We start from the raw sequence: 17,862 nt of genomic DNA, 5'->3' as shown, positions 1-17,862 counted from the left end.
ACATTCATCAGATAAAGTTTCTAATATATAAGTTATAGCGTTTAGTTCTATTTATAAAATTATAGAAAATAAACAGAATATAATTAAAGAAATTAAAATATAAAAAGATATTGAATACACAATTAATTAAGGAGCTACTGAGGAGTAGGGAAGGGGGAGTATATAAGGTACAAGGTGTGGCTATTAATTTCCAGGACTGCTTTAATAACACCAGAACAAATGATGTGAAAAACGTAACCTTTTAATATGTTTCAAAGTAATCCCCATCTGTCGTAATACACTTCTATGCTCAACTGTATAAGTTGTGGAAACAACTTTTAAAATTCCTCTTTTGGAAGGCTCTTCAATGTCAATGTCACATTCTCCTTGATGTCTTCAACATCCACAAAGTGTGTTCCTTTGATCACAGTTTTGAATTTGAAAAACAAAAAGAAGTCTGCGGGGGCCAAGTCAGGAGAGTATGATGAATGATGCAGCTCCACAACCTCATGCTTGGCCAAAAACCTCTTCACTGGCAATGCAATGCGGGACATCAAGACGAACATTACGTCGACATTGAAGAGCCTTCCGAAAGAAAACTTTAAAAGTTGTTTCCACAAATTATACAGTCGAGCACAGAAGTGTATTACGGCAGATAAGGATTACTTCAAAACATATTAAAATGTCAAATTTTTCCTATAATCTGTTTTGGTGTTATTAGAGCAGTCCTGAAAATAACCAGCCATACTTTGTATTTCTCCTGCCTTCTTAGCATGCCTTCGTAGTATAGTGGTCAGCATCCTCGGCACGTATTCGAGTCCCAACGAAAGTGTTGCTAATTTTTAAACTCTCCTGCTCCGAAATAACCTAATAGATTCTACAACTTAAACCTTAATGAGGTAATAGTTGGATGACTACAATAAGAAATTTAATGTAAATATGTACAAAGATCTTGTTCCCTTTCCTTTTAATTATTATTTATACTATCTTTCAACTATTTTGTAAATTTAATTACTGGAAAATCTTGCTTTTACTAAAAAAATGGGAGCTCCTAGTTTCAAAGATGTATTGTACCACGATTACGTGAAGACTTTTATAACCTATATTTTTCCTTTCCTTCAACTTTGGGGCAGTTCCGTTTTTGTGCTTTAAGATTTCACAGAGGACAGCATTTTTTCAAAGTTTCTTATGTTGCCATTTTGGAGTCGACAATCACCCTCCTCGTCAGTAATAATTTTTACAGACTGCACCCAGTGTTTGGCACCCCCCCCCACACACAAGTTTAACAGGATAGGACATTTTGAACACACGTTAAAATACTCAGTTTAGCTATTGGATATTTTAAACCTTATTGCATACTTCTTCCGAGAACTACACATTTTGTTCTCCAGAATAGATTTGATTTTAATTTTCTTTTGCATGGAACACAGTTTGGTCATCTTAAGAATTCAGTAAATTTATGTTAAGATGGTCGTCTTAATAATTCAGTAAGTTTACATATTTTTTTCCAATTTTTTTTTTTTCAAATAGGTTTTCAGTTTTTAACTATTTAAGGCTCAGATTAAATTTTTTTATATATAGAAAGAAATATTTATGAAAAGTTTTTTGTTTTCTTGGTATTAAAAATTTAGGTTAGCATAATCGGGGACCACCCAATTTTTGAGTGCTGTTTAAAATGACAATTTGGTTTAAAGTATGTTTATTTTGCTATTTATTTGTAATTGTTTTTGATTATCGGATTTATGTTTAATGCTTCTAGACCCATTTGTTTTCTGAATGGTCAATTTGCATAATGTAAAGTTTTATGGTTGTTCTGAGTTGTCAATTTGGCACAATGTAATATTTTATTCTTTTTTCCAATTGTTTGGAAAAAAGATTAAAGTTTGTAGGCAAAAACTCTGGTTACATACGAGATTCGATTTTATATGAATTTTAATGTCTTAAAAGAAAATTTAATTCAATCTTTTTTCGGTTTTTGGTCTCAAATGAACCAGAACATTTGAGATGTATTCAAAACATATTAACCAACTTTTATGGAACTTTAATTAATTTTCCCTTGATAGTTCTAAATCGGAGTTTCAGTAAAAGGTAATTAATTTTTATATTTTTGTATATTTTTCCTTTTCACATTTTTATTTTTCGAATTGGGTATACTAAGGAATTCTTATTTTAATTTTGATATGTTTAGATATTCTGTTAAACCTCTTATACACGGTTGCAATTATTAATAATGCTGAGGAATTGCTTTGCCTTTATTCCAATTTAATCCTGCAGCTATAGCGCAGGATTTTTGTTTAAATTTTTGTTTTTGATTTTTAGCCTAATAATACTTTTTTTTTTTTTTTGTATATTATTATAAGTAAGGGTGTAAGAACAAACAAAAAAAAGACTAATTTAGGTCAAAATTTTGCACATTGTGCTGCTAAAGGAAATTAGAAGATAAATTTTAGTAAGCAAGCCAAAAAGTTACCAAAAACTGTGGCTCCGAGAAAACTCCAACATAAGCATATTTAGTTGCTATGAAAAGTGTGAAAGAGGAGAAAAAATATTTGAATATTTGCAAGTTAAATTAATAAAAAAGCTATATGCTAAACAAATTAGGAAATTTTTAACACAGTAAAAAAAACAATCAATTGAATGAGGTAAAATAAAGATAGTAGGCTACATGCTAAACAAAAAAAGTAGATTATAAAACACAGTAAAATACTAATCAATTGATCAAGGTAAAATATAAAAAATATATTAAAATAAGAAGCGGAAAATGGTTAATTAGCGCAATTCGAAGTCTATTTTGGCTTTTCAAGAAAATTTTTTTTCTTTTTTAAATGAATTTCGAACCAAGCTAACTCCATTATGCATTTCGCCGAAACAGACAATTGAAACTTTGCGTGACAAATTTTTAATGAATTAAATAAACTATGTCTAAAAAACTTTAGTGCAATTCTCTGTTCCAATTTCCTGACGCATCCACATATATTTTTTTTCTGTACATCAGAATTGCCTTTCCATTTTTTACACCTTAATGTGTCAATATATGCGGACGCGTCAGGAAATTGGAATAGAGAATTGAGACTAAAGTGTTTTAGACATAGTTTATTTAATTCAATAAAAAATTTGTCACGCAAAGTTTCAATTGTCTGTTTCGGCGAAGCGTGTAATGGATTTAGCTTAATTCGAAATTCATTTAAAAAAGAAAAAAATTTCCCTTGAAAAGCCAAAATGGACTTCGAATTGGGCTAATTAACCATTTTCCGCTTTTTATTTTAATATACTTTTTATATTTTACCTTGATCAATTGATTAGTATTTTACTGTGTTTTATAATCTAATTTTCTGTTTAGCATGTAGCCTACTATCTTCATTTTACCTCATTCAATTGATTGTTTTTTTTTTACTGTGTTAAAAATTTCCCAATTTGTTTAGCATATTACTTTTTTATTAATTTAACTTGTAAATATTCAAATATTTTTCTCCTCTTTCACACTTTTCATAGCAACTAAATAGGCTTATGTTGGAGTTTTCTCGAAGCCACAGTTTTTGATAACTTTTTTGCTTGCTTACTAAAATTTATCTTCTAATTTCTTTTTGTATACATATATATATATGTAATATTTTTGGGAACATAGAAGAGTAATGAGAAAGGCCATGAATCATAACGAGGTATAGGTAAAACTTAACGGCTATGTCTTTGATGCTTCTTCATGTTTTTCCTCATATACAAAACTCTCTTTTGCTTTGCTAATCCTTTTCTGACACCTTGCTCTCTTGACCTTTCTTTTGAAGGGGGTAATATGTAAGATATAACAAAATACGACAGGTGTTCTTAAAAAATAATTGGTGACCCCAAAGTTAACATTTTAAACTTGGTGCTCTTCCCTAAAGTCTTTTCTCCCAAATTCAAGAATCCTCGATGATTATATAACAACCTCAAACTAACCAAAAATAGCTCTCTGCATGTACTTTGCGTAAATACCACTCGGAAATAAACTGTGTCACTCTTTTCCTGGCATCCATCTGGCTAATAACTCCTCACTTTGCTTCCCTGTCTAAACTGCCTGCATCATAATTTTTAATGATCATTGATAATGTAATAACATAATGATAATATAAATTTATCGTGTTTCATTATGATTGAATGATAGAAATGTTTAGGATTGCATTGTGATTGGATAAACATCTATGCAAATGATTTTATATGCATGAAAATTAAGACTGGAAATTCTTTAAGTCATGTTTTATTTATCTTCATCTGTGAGCCTTCACTCCCAGTCATGATGACTGCAAGCTGGTTACTCTTCTATGTTCCCGGAAATATTTCTACTGTTCTTTTGAATGTCGAATGAATGTCTGTTTTGGAAGTCTCTTGATGAAAACAGTTCAACCAGGTAAATGTTCAAAGTTCACTAAAAGTCTTTGAAATTTTTGTAGATGAACATATTTCCATTATATTATATATTATATTGTGAACTTTCATATATTCATAATTTTTCATATTTAGTGAAAACTCATATTCAATGAAATGAACTTTTGTATTCAGTGAAATATAATAGTCAATTTTACAATTAATTAAATAAATTCTTCTTATTGAGAATATACATTCTTAATACAACAAAAATTCAATATAAAAACATAATAATATGATGCAATATTACATAATACACTAACACTGACGATTAAATTTGACATGCCCTCTCCAACGAAATCAGCGTACTTACTTGCTGGTGGTTGAGGGATGTTTAAGTACAATAGCTCAAGAAACCTCTGTTCCTTAAACAAGGGAACTGGTTTTTGGCATTGTACAATTGTCAAAGTTCTTTTTTTTTTCTATTACTCAGTAAAAATACAACATTATACAAAATTAAAAATGAAATTCAAGATGAATAACTCGTATAATCAAGTTATTTTTAAATTTTGCAAAAATATAATTAAGTCGTACCCTACAATAAGAAAGGAAAAGAAAAAATTTGTTTTAAAATTTGTGTGTGTAGTAGCACTTCCATGCCAAACTATGGTCTGAGGATCATGACTGGCAAAGAAAGTAGAAATGACCCAAGTCAGTCTCATGGGCATAGTTGAATCTCCTTTACAAATAAAAATAAGAAAGAAATTTATGGGGGTGTTAGGAGTATACCTGGAAAAAAAAAAAAAACATCTTTGAATGAAAATCTGGTATAAATTCCAGATTTTCAAAATGTGTTGGTAGAGTTTTTCCTCTCCTCATCTTCTGGGCTATGGGGAATGTATACAAAAATTTTAGAATGGAAAAACTGGGAAGAAGGAAAGGCACAATAGGAAAGGAGCCAGAATGGGAAAGGTCAAGATCGGGGAAAATAATTTGTCATAGTTAGGGTTTAAGGTCTAAATCAGGTTTTTAAATGTCATGATCGGAATAATTTTTTTTCAATTAATTAATTTTGGACAAAAACAGGAAATCTACTACAGTCAAAAGTCGTTAATCCGGACACCCATAATCCGGAATGATCTATAATCCGGATCTCAAAGCTACAAACTTTCAGCGCATGCGTCAACGCATAATGCGTTCACGCATGCGCATAGGAGTTTACGCATGCGCGTTTAATGTATAACGGACAGTATAAGCTAAGCTAAAATTATGTAATTATCTATTTCAGTTAATGTTGCAGACTGCGTTGTTCCTTAATCTTCGAAATGGATCCGGCTTATTATATTTTGCAGACTGTTAGAGCAATTTTATAAAGTAAGCTTGAACTTTCGATTATTTCAAATAGAATTATCCTTTGTTTCTCTAACCGTTCCTAAATCTGTTAATAAATTTCACGCTGCACTGCGGGGGGGGGGGGGGACGTGGCGTTCAATGAACTGGAATTTGATCTGTCAGCACTATCCTTATCTTAAGGGCAGATGTTTTTATTTTATTCAGCTCATAATTCCTTACTAAATGTAGTATTTCATCTCGATGTATTTCGTCTTTGATATGATTTAAATCAAATTCCTCACAATTATAAACATCACGAGTACACATCAAATAGTTTTCTGGTTGCAATTTTCTAATTTCGACTATGCATAATGTATGCTTTACGCATGTGCGCGTTGAAAGAAATGTTTAATAAAGCAAACAAATAAATATTAAGCTTTTTTTTTTTTTTGTAAATTTTGATACCCTTCAGATCATAATTGTTCTTTATTTCATAAATTATGGTTTCATATTTTTAATTTTATAATTTCTGCATGCCATCTTACCATATTTAAACTGATAATATATAATCCAGAATCGCCGAAGTCCAGACGAGTACGGATTAAAGACTTTTGACTGTATTTCTAATTGTTATTTTAAATTCACTTGTTGGATTAAAAGGTATGAGTCTTGTAGAATGAACATTTCTGATTTCTTTTTAGTTAGAATATTAGGCTTATCAATTTCAAAAGTAACTTCAGAACATTGTGTTAAAATTTTGCAAAGGCCTGAAAAGGGAGAAGAGAGTTTACAGGTATTAAGATATTGAAATTCTTAATAAATTAGTTATGCACATTGTTTTCTTATGTTCACAGTCATTTGGAATTTGTTGATATTCGAATGGATTCACTTAGCACAAAAAAAAAAAAAAAGGAAGCAGCCTGTACACATCCATTGGAGAGAAGCTTCGCTGCACCACTATCCTGTGTGACTTTTATTTAAATTGTAATATTTCCAGAACATAGAAGAGTAATCAGCTTGCAGTCATCGTTGCCGGGAGTGAAGCCTTACAGATGAAGATAATAAAACCCAAACTTGAAAAATTTCCAGTCTTTAATTTCGCGATATAAAATCATTTGCATAGATGTTCATCCAAGCATAATGAAATCCAAGACATTTATATGATTCAATCATAATGAAATACAATAAATTTCTATGCACATTGATGATTAAAAATTATGATGTAGGCAGTTCAGACAGGGAATAATTTGTTAATTTTCAATAAATCATTAATTGTAATCAATTGTGCTACATTAAATTTAAAATCCATATATATATATAGGTATGTATATATATATATATCTAAAACTGAATAATTAAAAAATACATTTTATAAATTATATACATATTTAATTAAAAATTTTCATTTTACTCCTTAAGCAGGTGTATCACTAAATCCGCTCATGTACGATTGAAGCAACTATTTTAAATCACTACTCCTCAAAGAGAAAATAGGAATCCATAAATCATATGTCTTTATGAGGTTTCTGAATTTGATTTCTTCAGGGAAATAAAACTTTAAAAAATCAAATTTCAGATAATTAAGAATAAATACATATAATTATTAAAAAAAAACCTTCTAATTTATTTATAAATTATGAATGCAAAGATACATATGTAGCTTGCTTAAGTTTTGAATTTGAGAATGCCTTTTTTCTAACACAGTTTTTCATTTGCCTGCATATTTATCTTTTACATCAGAGCTGCTTCAAGAGTTTTAAGACCAAAATTTGGTTGAAATTCAGTTGGATTTTTTTTTTTTTTTTTTAAATAATAGAAAATTTTTTTTTCGCAAACTGCATTTTAATGCGGTATTATTATGAAAGCAAACATTACAATAGGCAGTACTTTGTTTTAATGCACCCATTCATATCCTTTAATTTAGCAATTTCCACCCATGCTATAACAGTATGCAAATCTACAATTTCTTTTAAATCATCTACTTGATAAACAGAAAACTCCATTCCACTCGATTAAAGATATTTTTCACCAATAATGGATCGGAAAATATACACCAAGAAATGAACAGATTGAAAAGCAGGTAGGAATGGTCGGAAACTGAAATCGGTAGATTATGTTCAATTAAAAATTGAACAAAATAGTATTCAGCTTTTATGATATCTGTTTCATTATCTTTTATGAAAAGAAATTTGTTATTTCTTTACATTTACATAGATTTTACATTTATTCTTTACAGTTATTACCCAGTTCTATATGCTGTTGAGAAAAAATGTGCCATTTACAGCCATCCTTTCTGCCATACACAACTGAGAAATCTTCGTTGCATAAACTGCAATGTGTGTGATTCACAAAATTTTGGATGCTTTAAAATGCATGGAAATTCTGATGAATATAAATTTTTTAATTTCTGCTTTGATAATTTTACATTCTTCGTCTAAGGCAGCATAATTAACGAAAAAGCTTCTAGCTGAATCACAATTCACAAGATACACATGCTATGCTCTCTCCGTAATCTAAACGAATTGGAACCAAGGCAGGCAAAACAAGCCTTTTATTGCAGTAAAGAACCTGGGAGTGTAAGGAACTAGATTACAGAGGTTAACTGACCTATAGTTGTCTACTCTTCAAAAACAGAAATGTTCTCAACACATGATACATGATGACACAAGTACTTAGCCACTCATCATATGAATTGGTTCCATTTTGCATATTCCACACATTCCTTACCCTCTTTCTGAAAAATCTGTAGTGTCTCCATCTGTAGTACTTTTCAGGAATTTCCATAGAAACTATGGAGAATCCATATAGTAGTTGGAGTCTATGGACATCTTGCGAATTTAGCAAGACAGCCATTTCCTCAATGTTAAATAGACCTGCCCCTGTAATCTTGTTTTTCTGGCAAAGCTCTGCTCTTTTCAGACATTTCATATTACATTATACAAAAAATACTATAATTTCACTAAAATTATTTACCTATATGTAAAATTTTTAACACTATGTCTACATCAGCTGATGCACTATTAGCCAGCTCTTTATTTGCATTACTCATCCTCCTGATTCCTGCTTTCATTCAAAAACAAAACACCAAAAATAAAAAATACAACAACAAAGTCAACATTCTCCAGTCTCAATAAATTCCACTAAAACAGATATAAGGCCACATGTAATGGGAGAAAAAAAAAAAAAAAAAAAAAAAAAAATGAAATGTTCTACTTAAAAATTTGTATGTGGTACACAAATCCTTAATTTAAATTGCGATTCATATATGACACATGAACCTGCAAAATAACATTTATGGCTGATGCATATCTGACATACTTACCCATAAAAGATCTAGGATTCGGAAGAAAATTGGTCAGTAAAAAATCTAATATTCATGGTTCAGCTGTGAAGATTATGAAGAAGTGATGATATATGAATTAAAACATGACCTCTTACTTACTATGACTTCCGCACAGTAAAAACAGTCAAACTGAAATACTAGTTACCAATTATTTGAAGATCACAGCAATATTATTATTACGCCTTTTAAAAGATATAAATAAAATTATATCATAAAATAAAACACTAGTGTAAAGAAAGCAATGGAACATTGAAAAGAATTCAAAACAATGTGTGATTGAATGCTCCACACAAGCATATTTTCTCAATACTGCCTGCTCCTCTTCTGCTTTGGCCAGTTCCCTAAGTCATTCATCAGAAGAATTATCATGCCAGACACCATTAATGAATCAGCAATGCCAAACACAATTAATTAAACAGTTCTGTACCACCAAGCACAATTAATCAGCTCATACAAAATATAAGCACTATTGATTGCAATTTTTCACGGCGGCATTCACAATTTATTTTACTCAATTCCCAATTGTATAGCAACAGTAATTACTTTTCATAGTGGGCACTTGCAACATTGGTTTTTATAGGATCTGGGTACCCAAACTACTTGAAATTTAAATTATCTTATCCTTGTAAAATAAATTTGGTTTTGCTATCTTTTCTTTTTCATGGTGTTGAATTTTAATGGCCAGCAATTTATTTGCTTCTGTAAACTCTGACTAGATCGAGTGCAAGTCACCGAAGGGGATTTGGACTGCACCCCTGCTGTGCTTCTACTTTTTATTTAAGAGCAGAAGAAAACGAGGTTCCACTCCCTCTCTGCCTAAAAAAATGCCATTAGATCGAGATGCATCTGGCATTTAGAAAGTTTTTGACTTTCCCTTCTGTAAAATTGTGGTGTAATGTTGCTTTTATAAATTAATTCAGGCCTTATTAAAACCTGGAATTTCATTAGTTAAGTTTTAAAATAAACCTTAAATGACTTACTATCTTATTGTTTCCATCCTGGAAACAAGACTACGTTACAAAAATATCTGCAAACAATACAACGTTACAAAAATATCTGTAAACAATACAAGTTTTAAGCAATATTTATAATTTTGAAAAACTTAAAACTCAACACTGTAGTTTAATATAAAAGCATGAAGAGTCAAGAGTTACTTTAAATAACTGTACATAATACTAAAAGAGAATTTATCTGAATTAAAAACTGTTTTCTTACTATTTTCCTAGAGGTTTTATTTTTGAAACATTCTGTACAAATATGTCTTTAGGAAATAACAAAAATTTGATGTGGAGAGCTTTGCATACCTGTTTAAACCTTTTCAAATGCACAATATATACATCAGGTACAGTCCACAAACTCAACTGTTTGACACAGGGAACGCGCTGATGACAATATGGGCACATCCATGCATCTTCAACTCCTAACTGAAATATAATGGAAATAAAAAATGTCGATTTTGATAGCATTACATAAATGAAAAATATTTAACTAAAAGTTATTTCTTAACATGCATAACTGTGATGTTATTCATAGATTAATTCTAAGTAATGAGAATTTAAGTATGCAGTAAGAATGAACATTTTAAATAAAAGAAATGAGAAAGTGAGAACGAATAAGAAGTGCAAAAGTTAATACAAAAATTAACAACGTCAAAAGGTTAAAGTTTCTTTTTTATGGCACACAGCTCTGAAGAGATTATAAGCACCAAACACACGTTCATTATTTGTGCACAAGAATTAGACAAAATCACAAGTTTAAAATGATGAGTGCTGAGATGATGTTACTTATAATTCAGATAATGATATCAGATATGAAATGGGTAAAATCATAAAACACAAGATACATTAAAATATGTAATATTAAAACAGAAAGATACAACATCAAATCAAAATCAAATTAAATTATAAAGACGCAGCTTTTCCGGGTACTGAAATAAATTTGCATTGAGATCTTTCTCGGTTATACAGTCAAGAGGGAAGTTGTAGCCATTAAAATACTTCAATCGAAGTCTGTTAAAATATGGACATTCAATAAAAAAGTGATACGCTGATGGAATGCTATTACAGTTAGAACAAGTAGGTTCACTCTCTGCCTTCAAAAGATAACTCTGCATGACTTAAAGAGCAAACAAGTCGAAGATGTGTTAACATTACTTCCTCTCTTCAGTTTCTAATTGATTACCAGCACTCCCACTACAGGTTCCATACTTTTAACATTTAACTGACTGTGGAGCTTGGAAAGGTTTCACTTAAAAGGATGGGTAATCCAAATGCATTTCCACCTCCTTTTAACTGCCACTGTAAAGAGAAATTACTACTATTTTGAAACCTTTCCTTTAGATTGTCTTTGAGGGTTGCCTTTGTTAATTTTCAGATAAGAGACTAGGGAATAATACAAAGGATTTTTTTCTCTTTTCTGTGTCTCTTTTCCCTAAACTATGTAGATTTTGCAGCTAAGTAATTGTCGAATGGTGGAATATTAACTCTTGACCCTGTGGTTACAATGAAAATTTGCCTTAGCAGCAAACACTTCCTAGGTATGCCTAAAATCAGTACATAGTCTAATCAGTTTTTATTTGTTTTGAAACTAAATTTAGTTGAGAATTACATGTACTAATTAATAGTTTTAATTTATACTCGAAAATGATGTTTAACCCTCTCACTGCGTAATTTTTTAAAATTTTTGTTATCAAAATAGATTCAAAAATTGCGTATTTTTTTATTACATATTTCAAATCTATATATATTATAGAGTTAAAATATACAAAAAATTTTTGTAAAAGGGTTTTTTCTCAATATAGAATTAGATCATAGAAAAGGTTGTCAGAATACTGAAATTGAACCAATACTTCAATCAATATAAAAGAAAAATTTTGAAAATTAATGTTGGTTAAATTATGATTTATTTTATAAAATACAAAGGTAAAACATATATATTTAATGAAAATATTTGCATAATGTAATATTCTGCATATCAATTTTGCACCACTGTCGAATGTGTTCAATAGAAACTGAATTTTTGGATTCATCACTATCTGCAGAGGAATCCGAGAAATTCTCATCGGTTTCGCTATAGCTATCTTCAATATACTTGAAATCAGAGTCAGAACTACTATCAGTGTCGAAAATATCGTCAAGAATATAGGTTATTTCACTCGTGAAATGCTTCCTGCCAGACATCTTTGAGCTCTGAAAAGCACGTGCAAAATGCTACATTACGTATTCTTGTATAGATTTGGCAGAAATGTGGACAACTAAAGCCATCTGTTAGCCTACATCTAAATAAACAATTAAACATCACAGAAAAGCCGAAAGGAAACCTTGAACGGGGAAAGAGCGAGTTGCACAGTTAAATAGACGGCAAAAATTCATGCCCGCGGAAATCACAGGTAATGCAAATTTTACTACTTTTATGTTGCCCATGGAAATCGCGGGATGCGCAGCGAGAGGGTTAACTATTTTTTTTCGTATAAATTGCCAGTGCCCATTCATTTTGTTACAAACATTGTGTAACAACTTATATCTATATATTAAATCAATCCTCTTGTATTTTTGTGATATTAGTTTCGTTTACCTTTTTCACTGGCATTCTTATTCATTTTTTAAAATTTAATTGCTTCCCCCCATTGTATTGTAAGTATTTCATCTTTCCACTACATTACTGTTCATTGTTCTTTCTTGCGTTTTTCTCATAAAAACTGCTTTCTTCCTCCTTTAGTGTTTTTTTTAATATATATATTCTCCTTTACTATAAAAAAAATATTGATTATACTTTTACTGCATTGCATTACATTTTGCATGTTTCAAACAGTAATACTAAATATAAAAATTATGATAAAAGTACATTTTTGATGGCACTGAAAAATTAGTGAAATTAATACTAATGTCATAAAATTTCAAGTGGATTTGTTAACTTTATTTATTTATTTATATGGACCCACCAAAGGTCCAGTTGTAAAGTTAATGAACTCTGATAGTAGGTTTAGTTCATATTTTGGTGAACTAGCTGGCTGTATGTGGTGTTATGTGTAGCATAAGTACCAACCAATTTCCCTTAAAAAGTCCTCCAGGAAGCCCCTTTTCCCTTAGGCAGATAGCCCTTTGTGCCTTGGTTGTTATATATAAATATTCCGAAGTTTATTTATATGCATATAAAGACCAGAGTTGTCATAAATAGATCCTGTCAAAATATAGATGCTGTTATGCAGGTCACTTCAGCAGGAATTTAGCTCACATTTCCCTTAAGCACAAAAATGTCAGGAATACTGAAATTACCAATGCTATTAAAATAGCATTTCTCATTATTACTTCACCACAATTTCATTCTTAAAAAAAAAAAAAAAAAAAAAAGCTTACAATTCAGTCTCTCGGTAATATATGAAAAAAAAGATAAATTAGATTATGAATATGCAAAATTACGCTGTTTGGCTACGTGGAAAAATAACATCATTAAAGACTATATTCATTATTATTTATTTATTATGTGCTTTGCTATTACACACCATACAGAAAGGGAGGGATGCTTCATGGAACACGTTTTAAGGGGAGCTGGCTTGAATGGACGTTACACATGGAGAAAATCTTGAAAATGACCATGCAGCCAGTTCATTGCCTGGGATTCAAATCCCAGACTGAACTACCAGTGTTCAGCATTTTGTATCGCTCAGCCACTGGTGGGCATTTGTTAAGAACTTTCGGAGTGAAACTGTCCCATATGTTCGTTGTACGTGTGTACATGAAGGAAAAGAAACAGAAGTTTTATTTAGTTGCTACCAAGAATAGAATCTTCGGAAACCACCAGGGTATATTGACTTCATTGATATGCCATTACAGGATATTCAATTGTTCGAAGGTATGACCTGACTCTTATCAATACGGGTATAATTTCTATGGAATAAGGTGAAGCAAAAGGATACATATGTATCCATATTTTAATTATTAATATTTATTTTGATTATCTCCTAGAAAAAGGAGAGTAAATGCTAATTTAATGAGATTTTTTTAAAAAATCTTAGTAAATGCTGTAAAACTGTGGAAAGCAAAATTTCGAAAAAGTATTATATATTTTTCATACATTTTTCACATTTTGCTTTCTTGCTACATTTTGGGTTTGAAATTATTTATAATAAAAGAAATATAGAAAGCAAATATATACAAGATATTATAGCTGATCCCATAAAAAATCCTCACTTTATAAGGGGAATTAGTTTCTTTCCATAAAATTATCAATAAATGGAATATGATTGCATTTCATCTCTTTTCTTTCCATAAAATTATCAATAAATGGAATATGATTGCGTTTCATCTCTTTCATGTTTTTCAATAAAACTTCTATACCGAATATGAAAAAATATTAATTAATATAATATTTGAATTTAAATCTGTAATTTTCCAATACATATATACACATAGATATACGAGTACCTCTACACACATACACAGTTATCACATATACATGGTATTTACACATATGTACATGTGCATGCTTTTATTTACATGTACAGATAATATGCATATATGTGTTTGCATCAGACGTTACAGAGAGCAATGTCTGCTCACACAGTGTGTTATCCACTGTCCTGGTGTGGGGAGCTATTGGGTGTAGTTGTCGATCCCATCTAATGCAAATTGTGGGCAACCTCAACAATATAACTAGTTGTGGAGCAATATAACTAGTTGGGAAGTTGTGGAGCCCGAGGTCCTCATCATTTTTCAATGCATTCTGGGCACTGTATTTCAATAGAATAATGCCCATACACATGTTTCTGAGACTGTATAAGCCTGCTTTGGGGCTCATCAGGTTTAATATCTTACATGGCAAGCTTATTTCCCAGATATGTCTCCCAATGAGCATTTTTGAGATTTCATTGGCCGGCGACCCATCTGTACAGTTGGTGGGGCACACGCTAAGACTGAACTTTGGTGTCAAGTCATAGCCATATGGAATGCCATTTCCCAGGATTACATTCAAAACCCATATGATTCAATGACACAAAGGGTACAAGCTCTCTCGCTCAACATGGCAGGCATACAAAGTACTGATTTCCAACATTAGTTTTTCTTTTTCTTTCTTTTTTTCCTTTCTTTTTGTAAATTTGGTCTTTTATTTGTACCACTATTAGTAATAAGTGGAATAAATTTCAGTAATTTCCGACAACTCCTTCATCGTGCTGCATTTTTCACAAACATTAGTGTAATATAAAATCTGATGTGTAAGGGTTTAAAAGATTACGGCAGGACATGTCTGTAGATATTTTAAAAAATGTTTGCATAATTTAGCCAGCTATGAAATTTCATGATGGTGATGACTCGTGAATTTGAAGGTTTTTAAATATCACAAGAAAAGGTGAAATTTTCCGGTTAATGGAATATGAGAAGAAATGCTAAATGAAGATGATATTACTGAAGTCTTCCACTGCAACGACAATACCTTAATCATCAGTCAATTAACAGAATAGCATATATATGTAACGCAGTGTTAAATCTAGAAAATATTGCCATTTCAATTTTAATTCAGATTTTAATTTCATGCAATTGTGATTCAGCAAAAATCTTTCTTAATGCAAAATAACTCTTTCTGAAAAAATTAATAAATATTTTCAATTTTATATAATTTCTACATGTCATTTTATTAGATAATGTGGCAATTTCTAAAATCCAGAATAGCTGAAGTTCCAACCATTCTGAATCTTGGACTTAATACTACATTATTAATATCAAAGGAATATTATGGGCACTAAAACTGAATAATACAACTACGAGAAAGAGCATTTGTTACGGAAAAGGTATTTACATTTAGCCATATATTAGCCAAGGCTGGCATCAAGCACAGATCATATAGACAGCCCACCTATAGTACTGAGGTACTAGCTAAGACCCACAACTAAGTAAAAGTACTTTGAATTATTAATTTGCTTTATTTTCATGGAGAAACCTGTACTGATTGCATTTGGCACAAGAATGCTCAAGCAAAACTTGTTTCTCAATATCTCTTACTGGAATGAGACAACAGACTCAGTGGCATACACTAACATATTTTAGATAATTTTCAGTATCCTGACCAAATGCTCAAAACTAACTAATCAGTGATTAGATCATTTTCAGTTCACTCATTTCTAAGTTTAAATAACATAATATATTTAAAACTGTTAAATTTTCTCTTAAAAATGCTTTTAATTTTTACAGCTTAGCTACAAATTACTGAAGACAATACTAACTAGGCTAATAAATAATAAATAATTCATAATAGGCTAATAAATAATTCATTAATTAATAATCTATTTGAAGCCAAATTCTACACTCAGATGATATGAAATTAAACCCAAATTATATACAGTCAAAAGTCATTAATCCGGACACCCATAATTCAGAATGATCTATAATCCGGACCACAAAGCTACAAACTTTCTGCGCATGCGTGAACGCATAATGCGTTCACGCATGCGCATAGGCGTATGATTAAAGGTAATACGCGCATGTGTAATACCTTTATGCATGCGCATATGCGTGTGTGCATGTGCATAATACGTTTACACATGCGCGTTTAATGTATAACGGACGGTATAAGCTAAGCTAAAATTATCTAATTACCTATTTCAGTTAATGTTGCAGATTGCGTTGTTCCTTAATCTTCGAATTGGATCCGGCTTATTATTTTTTGCAGACTGTGAGAGCAATTTTATAAAAGTAAGCTTGAACTTTCAATTATGTCAAAAAGAATTTCCGATTCTGAACCTGCCAAAGGAACTACAAAGCGAAAGCATGTTTCGATGTCCATCAAACAAAAAGTGGAATTGCTGCAAAAAAATGGATGAAGACTTTTGTTTCTCTAACCATTTCAAAATCTGTTTATCAATTTCACGCTGCTGTGCGGGGTGAAGGGGGGGGGGGAAATTCGCGATGCGCAATGAACTGGAAGTTGATCTGTCAGCACTATCCTCACCTTCAGGGCAGATGTTTTTATGTTATTCGGCTTATAATTCCTCACTAAATGTAGTTTTTCATCTCAATGTTCTCCGATATAATTTAAATCAATTTCCTCGTCATTATGAATATCACGAATACATATTAAATAGTTTTCTGGTTGCGATTTTCTAATTTCGACTATGCGTAATGTACGCTTTACGCATGCGTGCATTGAAAGAAATGTTTAATAAAGTAAACAAATAAATATTAAACTGTTTTTTTTTGTAAATTTTGATACCCTTTAGATCATAATTGCTCTTTATTTCATAAATTGCAGTTTCATATTTTTAATTTTATAATTTCTGCATGCCATCTTACCAGATTTAAACTGATGATCTATAATCCGGAAAAACCGATAATCTGGAATCGCCAAAGTCCCGACGAGTCCAGATTAAAGACTTTTGACTGTAATTCTATATTCCAAATCTAATTATATAACTGCACAGTTATATCCACAACATAAACACAAATTTTTCAATATAATAAAATTATAATAATTCACAATTAAAATAATAAACACATAATATATTATCAATATATATTATATGTATCAAATACATATTAAAATACAGTAATAAGAAAGAAAATGTTACCCTTTCTTCATTGAAGTACAGATCAAAACAATCATATAATGATACATTATTAATCTTTTCACTTGAATTCAACAATGTACTAACTGATGGATGCTCATCAATATATGAATCTTCTAGCTGTAATCTAAGAATAACAATTCAAAAATAAGTAAAATGTTTGAAATTATTTATTAAATACCCTTTTTTTTAAAGTTTTTTTCATACGAGACGTGGTTAAATGAATGTTGATGAAGAAATTCAAACATATTAAACAAATAGCTATATTCTGTATTATATATGCTGGATTGGGGAAGGACTATGATTCATTCAA

At 30.7% G+C, this 17,862-nt stretch overlaps 1 protein-coding gene across 3 annotated transcripts in view; it reads right to left on the bottom strand.

Annotated features, from left to right (window-relative positions):
* Positions 1–17,862, bottom strand: part of LOC118201322 (ubiquitin carboxyl-terminal hydrolase 31-like) — a 119,513-nt gene that overhangs the window by 37,438 nt on the left and 64,213 nt on the right. For all 3 annotated transcript variants that reach the window (XM_035373413.2, XM_035373411.2, XM_035373410.2), the window contains exons 7-8: positions 17,553–17,676; positions 10,300–10,419 (exon numbers count right to left, since the gene is read on the bottom strand). In XM_035373413.2, coding sequence (XP_035229304.1) covers positions 10,300–10,419; positions 17,553–17,676 — 244 coding nt within the window. The remainder of the gene's footprint in view (positions 1–10,299; positions 10,420–17,552; positions 17,677–17,862) is intronic.

This window comes from Stegodyphus dumicola, chromosome 2, assembly GCF_044657685.1.
Source record: "Stegodyphus dumicola isolate Sdum_Otavi_A_Nest chromosome 2, ASM4465768v1".
NCBI lineage: Eukaryota > Metazoa > Arthropoda > Arachnida > Araneae > Eresidae > Stegodyphus > Stegodyphus dumicola.
The sequence above is the reverse complement of the archived record's forward strand: the minus strand, read 5'-3'. Positions and strand labels throughout refer to the sequence as shown.